The following is a 12024-nucleotide window of genomic DNA, read 5'->3' as shown; positions in this document are numbered from 1 at the left end:
AGCATCCAGATGTAAACTTGCACACATTAATAGGGAGTAGCTTTGTAGAGGATTATGACAAACCTTTACAGATTAAATGAGGTATTGCACAGATTAATAAAAAAGCAAAAGGCAACAAAAATATACAGCAAATTGGTTGAACATTTACATGATAATTTTACAGAATCCATAGACAGAAAGTAGTGTTTAGTATTTCATTCACCTTAAAAAATATATATATATATAATAATATAATATATTGATCAATCCTCCCATTCGTCGTCATCCTCAAAGTCTTCTTCATCATCTTCATCCTCATCTTCATCTAGAAGAGGAGCAACAGTCATTTGAGTATACAAAATTTACATGACAAAAAATATTACCTTTCCATTAGAAATCAATCCAGTAGCTGCATAGCTGAAGTATAGTTACTAGCATCACAAGAAATGAAATTTACAACTCTAAATTGCTCTCATTATCAATACCTAATATACGAGTTCCAGTTCTGGGTGTTTTCTTCTCCAAGGAAGAAAAACAAAAACAAAACAAAAAACAGTTTTTAGATATACACCTCTATCCCGATAGAATGGGACCCGATATAACACGAATTCGGATATAACGCGGTAAAGCAGTGCTCGGGGGGGAGGGGGGCTGCGCACTCTGGTGGATCAAAGCAAATTCAATAACGCGGTTTCACCTATAACGCGGTAAGATTTTTTGGCTCCCGAGGACAGCGTTATATCGAGGTAGAGGTGTAAATGTAAAAAATGTATTTTCAAATACTCCTGCCCTCCCGCTTTTTCTTTGAGTGAGGCAGGGTGAAAAACATGTTCTAAATTAGGTTTTCTACTTTTGCAAAGCTGAAAAAAGCAAGTTATATGTTTGCCTCTCCAAATTTAAACTCCTACCAAAGGGGTTTCTTCTCCCTTCAAAAACAGACAAAAGTATTTCTATCATGTCCACAGAGCACTTGTGGTTCATGGAATACTTCTAACTTGTGTGTGAAGCTATATCTGCCTAAGCGTGAAGTATGTATCAGTCTTCAAATAGTATTGTTTGCTGCTCGTGGTAGTGCAGTCCAGAATTGCTAGAATTATTTTTTGATTAACTGAAGTTTAAAAAAAAAAAAAAAAAAAAAAAAAATCAGCTAAGGAGGGCATGGCATTGTACTCAATGTCCTTGTGATGTTTCTCTGGAGTAAATTCAATAGTGATCAAGTTTGCAAAGGACATCAAAATTAGAAGGTTCCCACACAAAGATAGAACCAAAATAATCAAAATGTTCACACACAGAATCAAACTGCAAAGTGACTTGTGGATATCAAAGTAAGGGTATCTGCAGGCAGCAAGGGAAGGTTTGGCAAAATGAAGTGATACAGCAAAACAGCTGTACCCACAGCATTAATAACAAGATAGTGAGAAAACTAGCCAAAAACTATCAACCTAAACCTTACTTTTTGCATGTACCCAAGTATTAAAAATTGCAACAAGGCAGACATGAGCAAGTGATGGTAGTCACTTGTTGGTTGGGCAGCACGTGACATTCAAAGAGCATAGTTACAGTTCTAACAGATGCATCTTCAGTTAGAAACAGACTCTTTGGCAATTAAAAAACGTTTTTCTGAATGAAGGACTCCTGTATGCAGTGTTCATTAATCTGGTATTGCAACAAACACTGGCCTGGCCAAAATAATTATATTTAAGATCAGACATAATTAGTAATCACTTTCTATATTCTAAGATTTTACATCAGGTGGTGGCTAGTCTTAACTGGTAATTTTCAATACAGCATTACTGCAAAGTACAAAACACTGGCCATTGCCTGATGAAGTACGCTAGATTACTGCAGATGGGCCAGTGGCTAGGTCTGGCATATTCTGTTTCACTATACATCTAGAATTCAGTATAGTCATCAGGAAAAAACAAATGTCATTAACATTTCATGGTCCACAGTATATTAACACCTACACTTTGACAAACCAAAGCAAAAGTTCCCACAAACCTACCTGAAGAATGAATGGCTTTGCTCCTTTTCTGCATAACTTCCATTAATGCACCCACAATTCCTGAGGTGGGTGCAGCTGTGGGTGGCACAGGCTCTTGGCCATCAGATACCTTGAAAGAAGAATACAATGCTAGGATATAATTAAATGGAGAACCTTTATATTTCCAGGCAAATCCTCTTTTAGAAAATTGAAAACATTTTCAATTATGGAGGGAGATTAGAAATTTGTTGAAACTACAAGCTCAGATATAGCTAGAGCTAAGAAAACTAAGAAAGAAGAAAGCTCGGAAACTCCATGTTTTCTAAATACAAGTTCTCCCACTGTTTCTTTGCATGAAAACATAGTTCCAGTTAGTCAATACTGTGATTGACACAGTGATGATTAAATACATACATCTAAACTCAGCAAGCCTTATTATCATCAGGAAGAGACCTCCACAGCTGAGGGAAAGTTCCGTAATGTATCTGAATAGCAAGCCTTGTTCAGTTGAATAATGCTCTATGTTCGAGATAACACAAAACGTATGAAATTATTTTGCTAAAGTTTGTTGACTAGGTCCTATCCTACGCAGATAAATCCTGCATCTCCCTAGTAGGGATTTATAAAATTGGGTACTGCACCCATGTATTAACAAGTCTATTATTTATACATCTCCATACTTTTGCATGGTGCTTTACAGAAAGACCTGGTCTGTCCCAAAGAGCTTAGAACATGCTCAGAAAAACCTAGAAGCAGACCAGGCAAGGATCCGGGGTAAGGAAAGAAACAAATATTATGTGAGTATTGCACTATCAACAAATGTTACAAATTCAGGTGTTTTTTTTTTTTTTTTTTAAAAGACTGTGACAGCAAGATGAGAGATGGTGCAGAGCGGTTTGAGAAGGGATCTGACAAGAATGAGTACGCTTGCTGCACTGGAAGAGGGACTGTTGGAGCTACAGATTGAGAAAAGTGACCAGAACGAAGGGTGTTTGCATACATGCATTAGGAGAGGAGTTGAAAGCTGGAGCAGAGCTATGAGGATGTGAAACAGTAAAGACAGGGAAACAGTGACGAGAAGTGGAGCATAAGGAGAAATCCAGGTGTTGTCTCCCATGGAACTCATCCTCTACAGTTCTTCAGAAAACTTTATTAAAGCATGGATGCTCCTGGCAAAGGTCACCATAACCTCATGAGCCATGCTGACATTACTAAACCAACATTTAATAAAAAATGTAATTTGATTGCAACGTCAGAGGTGTGGGACTGCACGTTAAATCTATACTAGATAATTCCAATAAATTAAATTTTAATTTCTGTTTTCAAACTAAAATCTAGAAGAATTATTCAATGATTATTATTTAAAATGTCACTGAAAAAGAGATTTGATTTGCCTAAAAAATAATGGAAAAATTCTCTGACAGACACAATCATAGATCACACCAGAGTTTTGTAGCCAAAATCTCCTTTAAGGATTTCAGAGGTGGGCCAAAAGTCAAATATTAGAAATGGAGAATCAATTTTAATTATGGTGTGGCAACAGCCAAGCCATAACATTAAAGAAAGGTGGCCTAGGATTTATCAAGAAACAAACAAACAAATATACAACATGCCAATTCCCCACAACCCCCACCAAATAATAATAAAAAACCCCCAACCCATTGGCTATTGCTCTAAATTAGTTTTGGAAATTTAGAAGACGACAAACAGTAGATACTTACCGACTTCAGCTGTATACCCTGTCGTATCTGGTCTAAGAGCGCATCTCTTCCTGAGCTGGATACAGGTCGACTGTTCTGTTCTACTTTCTTTAACTGGGCCCCTTCTCTGATTTGATCTAAGAGTGCTGCTTTGTTTCCTGCAGGAGCTGGAAATTGATTATCAACCTCTGAAGTGAAGCCAGGTGGTGGAGGAGGACCAGGAGGGGGAGGTGGTGGAGGAGGCGGCAGAGGTACACATGATCCACTTGCTGGTGGTGGAGGCGGTGGAGGTGGGCCAGACGGTGCAGATGATGAGTGCACTGGAGGTGGAGGAGGATACATCCTGTTTGGAGGAGGAGGGGGCACTGCTGCACCTGGTCTAGATGGAGGTGGGGGTGGAGGTGCTGCTGTGGGAGCTCTTGAAGGAGGAGGTGGTGGAGCTCCTCTTCCCCTTGCAGGAGGAGGAGGAGGACCTGAGCTATGTGGAGGTGGTGGTGGTGGTGGAGGGGGTCCTCCTCTGGATGGTGGTGGCGGTGGTGGAGCTGAAACAAAACACATAAGATAGTGCCTAGTTATATACTACACAACATTCTTATCCCAAGTCATTCCAGCTGAGATGCATAGGAAGGAGTAAAATGTAACAGTGCCAAAACACCTTTGCCATGTCTTTTACAAGGATCTCTGTGCCTATACAAATTTTACTAGTCCTGATCTTGGTACGCTGAAAAATATTGTCCATGTGTCATCTTTCTCGTGTATTTTACGAGAAAAGAACTGATATAATACCAGCTATCAGCACTGCACTATGTTTGTAAAAAACAACAACAACAAATAAGCTATAAACCATAAACTGGGTCTTGATGAGTGGCTTGTGTTATCATTGGGTATGAATTTCCCTGAATATCCATAGTCCTTTTTGTATAGGGAAATATTTTAGGAAGTTAACATTAAGCTTTCCAAGACATTCACCTCAGATACACAGGTAAGATTTCAAGACTATTTAGTTTTTGCTAAGTTAAGGATGAGCAGGTCGAAAATACTCATTAAATGGAAACCTAGTAATTACCCTAAATATGGAGAGAATAGTATATTTTTTCAAATTAGGGAAATGTGTATTTTTAAAAGCATGGCTTGTTAGTAATTCTGTAACACTTTTCTGATAACAAGAGCGACCATAATTACTTTCTTGCTAAGACAAGATGGCACACAATATTGCACGTACAGTTATGTTGTTGTGCAGGCCAATAGCAAACAATTGCAATCTTAAGAATTTACTCTCAGCAATGCACATTAAACCAAACCTGTTAGGATTAAACAGTGCTGCAGATATAGCATCTCAAGTTATAGGCAATGTTTCTTGTTCAACATTAGTTTTTAATATGGCATGTAATATACCTCCCAAACTAGTGTCTATTAGAACCTGCCCTCTACCCCACATAGATTATGTACACAAAATTGGATTATATGCCAGTTAGTCTATAGTTTTGTCTAATTAAGTATTTCAATGCTTCTAATTTCCATATTTGAAAATACTCTGTCCTAGAGACAGCATATGTGCATTTTGATAGTTCAGCATATTTTATGTTATTCAATAACCCATCTTTGTACTCAGGCTTTTTCTGAGACAAGTTTTAGAGTTAATATTGGATGTATAGAGAGATGACAAATTTATTCTTTATAACAATATCCTTATGTGAAAGAATGACAGAAGGAAATGACTTTTTAGATGTCCGCCTGAATACATTTTTGATAACTCTTTAGTTTAACTGAATTTTATATTGAAATGAGTTTATTTGAACAATAGTTATCTTCAATAGCATAGTATCACTTTTCTTTCAACTGGGCTTCTTCTAATGGCTCGTGTGATATTATAGTTTGTGTACTTTATTTAAATACTTAGCTAGATGGATGGTCTTTAGGTTGTTTGAGATGAATGTGCATTCTTTTCATTTGTTATGCTTTGGAAGAAGTCATGTTATGTGAAGTCCTGGGCTCTGGAAGGGGGAAGTACAAGAGGAGGCGTTGAAGGTGTAAGCTCAGCTCCTCTGTCCTGCGAAATGCAGAGCTAGAGCTCCCTCCCTGCCTCACAAGAAGGGGGGAGTTCATAATAAGAAGTTTCATAAAGTTTACGACCAGAAGGGCCATTATTAAATAATTTAGTCTGTACATCACAGGCCATTAAATTTCATCCAGCTGCCCCTATACCCAAGTCAATAACTTGAGTTATAGTAAAGCATTTCAGTCCTCAAAAGAGCAAGCTGTTATATGCCACAGGGAAAGAACAGGAGAGACCGAGGTGCTACCAATGCTTGCAGTACCTGCAATGTCAGGAAACTGAATAGGTGAGATAAGCCCACACAAACCTACCAGCGATCTATGCTACAAGGAAAGGTGAAAAAATTAGGGCTGTCAAGCGATTAAAAAAATTAATCACAATTAATTGCACTGTTAATAATAAAATATCATTTATTTAAATATTTTTGGATGTTTTCTACATTTTCAAACATTGATTTCAATTACAACACAGAATACAAAGTGTACACTGCTCATTTTATATTTTTGATTACAAATATTTGCACTGTAAAAAACAAAAGAAATAGTATTTAAATTCTCCCATTACAAGTACTATAGTGCAATCTCTTTTTATCATGAAAGTTGAACTTACAAATGTAGAATGATGTACAAAAATAACTGCACTCAAAAACAAAACAATGTAAAACTTTAGCACCTACAAGTCCACTCAGTCCTACTTTTTGTTCAGCCAATTGCTCAGACAAACAAGTTTGTTTATATTTGCAGAAGATAATGCTGCTCGCTTCTTATTTACGTCACCTGAAAGTGCGACATTCGCATTGCACTGTTGCAGTTGGTATCACAAGATATTTACGTGCCAGATGCGCTAAAGATTCATATGTCCCTTGATGCTTCAACCACCATTCCAGAGGACATGCGTCCATGATGACGACAGATTTTGCTCGATAACAATCCAAAGTAGAGCGGACTGACGCATGTTCATTTTCATCATCTGAGTCAGATGCCACCAGCAGAAGGTTTATTTTCTTTTTTGGTGGTTCGAGTTCTGTAGTTTCCGCGTCAGTGTTGCTCTTTTAAGACTTCTGAAAGCATGCTCCACACCTCAACCCTCTCAGATTTTGGATGGCACTTCAGATTCTTAAACCTTGGGTCAAGTGCTGAAGCTATTTTTAGAAATCCCACATTGGTACCTTCTTTGCCTTCTGTCAAATCTGCAGTGAGAGTGTTCTTAGAACAACATGTGCTGGGTCATCATCCGAGACTGCTATAACATGAAATTTATGGCAGAATGCAGGTAAAACAGAGCAGGAGACATACTATTCTACATGTGAGTTCAGTCACAAATTTAATTAATGCATCAATTTTTTAACGAGCATCATCAACATGGAAGCATGTCTTCTGGAATGATGGCCAAAGCATGAAGAGGAATACGAATCTTTAGCACATCTGGCACATAAATATCTTGCGACGCCAGATACAACAGTGCACTGCGAATGTCGGACTTTCAGGTGACATTGTAAATAAGAAGCGGGCAGCATTATCTCCAGCAAATATAAACAAACTTGTTTGTCTGGCTGAAAAAGCAGTAGGCCTGAGTGGACTTGTAGGCTCTAAAGTTTTCCATTGTTTTGTTTCTGAGTGCAATTATGTAAAAAAACCAAAAAACCAAAAAACAAAAAAACCACATTTGTAAGTTGCACTGTCACAACAAAAAGATTGCACTACAGTACTTGTATGAGGTGAATTGCAAAAATACTGTTTCTTTTGTTTATCATTTTTACAGTGCAAAGATTAGTAATCAAAAAGAATATAAAGTGAGCAGTGTACTCTGTGTTGTAACTGAAATCAATATATTTGAAAATGTAGAAAAACATCCAAAATATTTAAAACATTTCAATTGGTATTCTATTATTTAACAGTGCAATTAATTGTGATTCATTTTTTTAAATCACAATTAATTTTTGTGTGTTAATCACATGAGTTAACTGCGATTAATCGACAGCCCTAGGAAAAAAATCCTAGTTAGTGTCCCTGCCAATATGAGATGTGGGAAATTCCTTCTAGACCCCACATCTGCTGATCATTTGTCTCTGAGCATGTGAGCAAGACACACCAGCCAGGCATCTAAGAAAGATCATTATCTGTACCTCCTCAGAGCAGTGGTCCATCCCATCTTGTGTCCAGAGTTCAGATGTGGCCAATTCCCAATGCTCCAAAGGAAAAACTACCAGAACACATCTGGCCATTTTTGCACAGGGGGTGGGGATGGGGCTTCCTGACCCCTGTGTGTGACTGGCTGATGCCCTGAAGAATGAGGTTTGATTATAGTCAAATCACCAGGAAGAGGAATTTGAAGCAGGAATTGCAGGAGGCACAGGGAAGATTGGCTGGGAGCCCCTGAATCTCACTGGGAAGATTCAGGGGCTCCCAACCATTCCTCCTGTACGTGAAGCAGGAATAGCATTGACAAGAAAAGGTATGTGCCAACAGAGTTCAACATTCACTTCCTCTCCTCTAAAGGAGGGAGGATCTCTCCTGGTTATTACCTCCCCCTTCCTTCCAAAAAGAAGGAAAGGAAGATATTCTACTCCCTGCCCACACCTCAGTTTCATAGATCTACTGCATCAGAAATCAATGCTGCCAACACCCTTGGTATCATGAGTATGGGCTGTATTGGGGGAATTTTCCCCTTTGGCCGCTAGATGTCACTGTCACCATATGTAACATCCTCAGTAATAGCTATGTATATTTTTCTGGATTACTGGAAAAATCTACAACTTTGCCATGCTTCAGAATTTGTGCTGCCTCCATAACTTATTGCAGTCCACTTTCCTTGACAGAGTGGTGTTAAAATCTCTCTGATTTACAGAGAAAACTTATCTACACGTGCATTAGATTCATATTTAGAGGGGAAAAACATGCCATATCCCAGACAGCATAGTGAAACCGCCAACCTGATGACTGGAAATAAGAGTCCAAGGTTCTATGAGGCTCACTTGCATGCAAAGTAAGAAATTTGTTGAATAAATGTTACATACCACCAAGGGAATGGCTGAATGCCTTATGGATTTTCAAAACTGTACAACTCAAAGAGCGAGAGTAACCTCACACCAGAGAGCAGAATGACAGAGTATCTCAGAGGTTTATGAGAAAAAGAGTAAGTGAAACATTCCAATCAAAAGATAGCTTTTATCAAGACTGATATAACTGAACCAAATTACTCTATTTTTGCCAATAGTTATGTTCAAAGTTTCTTAAAACCTTCTAATGAAAACCCCCTTGCTAGCTCCCCCCCATCAATTCTGCAAGAGTTAGGGGAAAGAAACCCAAGACAAATGACTTCTATTTCAAAATCAGCTAGCATCAGAATGGACTCAAACCTCTACCCAGCATCCTGTCAGGCCTAATGCCATCCATAAGCACAGAGAATCTTGCAATAAAACACAGAAAATGAAAAATTCGGGGGGGGGGGGGGGGGGAAGGAGAGGTGGTTTTTCAGTGAAAAAAATCACAAAGCACTTCAAACCGCAGTCAAGATTAAACATTATCTTGTACATTATGTATAATAGTTATAGATAAAAGCATTCTAGCTGACAAAGTTAAGACCTTTAGGACTATTGAGCTACTTCTAACACAAAGGAGGCCCCCATCTTATTTCTCATGCATGCTAACATGAGGCAGCAGCTTTTTGTTTAACTACACCCATGCAAAGTGGTGGCACTTTAAAGTTAATGTACACGTTGTAAAAGCTAGCATTGTACGCTATCAGTAAAACACCAAGGACAAGTAAAGAAACAACTCAAAGACTAACATGGTCAGGCAGTTTCAAAATTTGGTACTTTATACATATTTTAAGATTAAAGGAGACTCAAACTTTTAAAGGAGAGAAATACAATTGAAAATTTGCAAATCCAATATTTTGATATAAAAAGTCCTAATCCAAGCCAAATTTCAATGGTAAACCAACACAGAAAGGTAGTTTTTGACTACATTTTTTTAGTGTCACAATTACTGTGTATTTTATTGTTAATAAATGAGTTTTTGGCCTAACACTTCTTATCCATTAAGTAAGGGTCACGCAGTCACAACATAACATTTTTTAGTGATATAGGCTTAAATGACAGCTCAATACATACCACTCCAACATGGGGGACCTAGAGAATAAATGTAACAAGTTACCATACTCTGAACCTGTAACTGGCGAACAAATACGAAGCAATTTACCAAGCAGCCTGAAACTGCTACAATTCCAACAGCATTAATATCGGTACTCCTTGAAAAATAATCAGGGAATTACTTTGAATTTTGATAATATCAATGTATTTTTAGCAGAATGACATGTCATATTACACCCTCCCACCACTATAGTTACATTAAGATGTTATGAAAAACAGCAGATAAATATGATGGCAACAAATATTTGAATGGAGAGAGGTAAACAGTGGTGTGTCCCCCTGGGGCCTGTGCTGGGACCAGTACTATCCAACATATTCATAAATGATCTGGAAAAAGGGGTAAACAGTGAGGTGGCAAAATTTGCAGAGGATACAAAACTACTCATGATAGTTAAGTCCAAAGCAGACTGCTAAGAACTACAAAAGGATGTCATAAAACTGAGTGACTGGGCAACAAAATGGCAGATGAAATTCAAGGTTGATAAATGCAAAGTAATGCACATTGGAAAACATAATCCCAACTATCTATCTATATAAAATGATGGGGTCTAAATTAGCTGTTACCACTCAAGAAAGAGCTCTTGGCATCATTGTGGACAGTTATCTGAAAACATCCACTCAATGTGCAGTGGCAGTCAAAAAAGCTAACAGTATGTTGGGAATCATTAAGAAAGGGATAGATAAGACAGAAAATATCATATTGCCAGTATATAAATCTATGGTATGCCCACATCTTGAATACTGCATGCAGATGTGGTCACCCCATCTCAAAATAGATATATTGGAGATGGAAAAGGTTCAGAAAAGGGCAACAAAAATTATTAGGGGTATGGGATGGCTTCCGTATGGGGAGAGATTAATAAGACTGACTTTTCAGCTTGGAAAAGAGATGACTGGGGAGGGGGGATATGATAGAGGTCTATAAAATCATGACTGGTGTGGAGAAAGTAAATAAGGAAGTGTTATTTACTTCTTCTCATAATACAAGAACTATGGGTCACCAAATTAAATTAATAGGCACCAGGTTTAAAACAAACAAAAGGAAGTATTTTTTCACACAACGCACAGTCAACCTGTGGAACTCCTTGCCAGAGGATGTTGTGAAGGCCAAGACTATAACAGGGTTCAAAAAAGAACTAGATAAGTTCATGAAGGATAAGTCCATCAAGGGCTATTAGCCAGGATGGGCAAGGATGGTGTCCCTAGCCTCTGTTTGTCAGACAGGGAATGTTCTGTTCATTCCCTCTGGGGCACCTGGCATTGATCACTGTCAGAAGACAGGATACTGGGCTAGATGGACCTTTGGTCTGACCCAGTATGGCCATTCTTAAATACATTAAGTAGTATCATGCTGGAAATGGCTCATTTATGAATAAAGTTCCAGTAGAAACTCAACTCTGAGACCCTTTCATTACCAAGCAATAGTTCTGCTACCTGAGTTAAAAGGAGAACAATCTGCAGGCCTCTGTATATTAGAAGGTTCATTACCTATTGTACTAGTAAGCTTAAGTTCTTTACCTTGAACTGACAGCAGCAATGGATTTCTTGAATTCTATCTTTAAATATTTATGATTTTGCAAGACCAAAAATAAAATATGCAATGGAAACTACTTTAAAAATTCAGATGGGAGATATTGCATAGCTTTGCAGTCAGTGAAAGTGAAAATTACTTATGACATGCAAAACATTTTGATCATAAAGAAAAATATTTTAGAACTATACACATGGGTGACACTGGGACACTTATGTAGTGTACTATAATGCACAGAAATCTCAAACTCAATATCCAATTTCTATTCCAATGTAAAGGCACGAGAAGACTTCCAGCAACTGCTTCACATGAGTAACATTTTTTAATCCTTAAGTCAAATAGCTCAGTCTGATGCAATAGTTGCTGAAGACTTACCTTGCCTACGCAGCTCATTTTTAACAGCTTCTACTCCTCCTGTTTTTTCAATGAAATCATATATCACCTTCGATGTTTCTTTGTCTTTTAACTGAGCCTCTGAAATTCCACACAGATCAAATAGTTTTTTCAGTTCCGGGTCCAAGTTGTTCACCTGCAAATCAGACACTTAGTACTATAATTTATTTATGGATACTGTTTTTTCTCGCCTGAAGTAAACAAATAGAAGAAAGATTCTTATTTTAC

General features: G+C 37.9%; 1 protein-coding gene across 1 annotated transcript in view; it reads right to left on the bottom strand.

Moving 5' to 3' along the window:
* Positions 1–242: 242 nt before the first annotated feature.
* The window catches only part of WASL (WASP like actin nucleation promoting factor), a 79192-nt gene continuing 67410 nt past the window's right edge, over positions 243–12024 (bottom strand). The window contains exons 8-11 of the mRNA XM_065416349.1: positions 11779–11932; positions 3685–4205; positions 1985–2093; positions 243–304 (exon numbers count right to left, since the gene is read on the bottom strand). Of these exons, the coding sequence (XP_065272421.1) occupies positions 243–304; positions 1985–2093; positions 3685–4205; positions 11779–11932 (846 nt within the window). The remainder of the gene's footprint in view (positions 305–1984; positions 2094–3684; positions 4206–11778; positions 11933–12024) is intronic.

Source organism: Emys orbicularis, chromosome 1 (assembly GCF_028017835.1).
Source record: "Emys orbicularis isolate rEmyOrb1 chromosome 1, rEmyOrb1.hap1, whole genome shotgun sequence".
NCBI classification, from domain to species: domain Eukaryota; kingdom Metazoa; phylum Chordata; order Testudines; family Emydidae; genus Emys; species Emys orbicularis.
The sequence above is the reverse complement of the archived record's forward strand: the minus strand, read 5'-3'. Positions and strand labels throughout refer to the sequence as shown.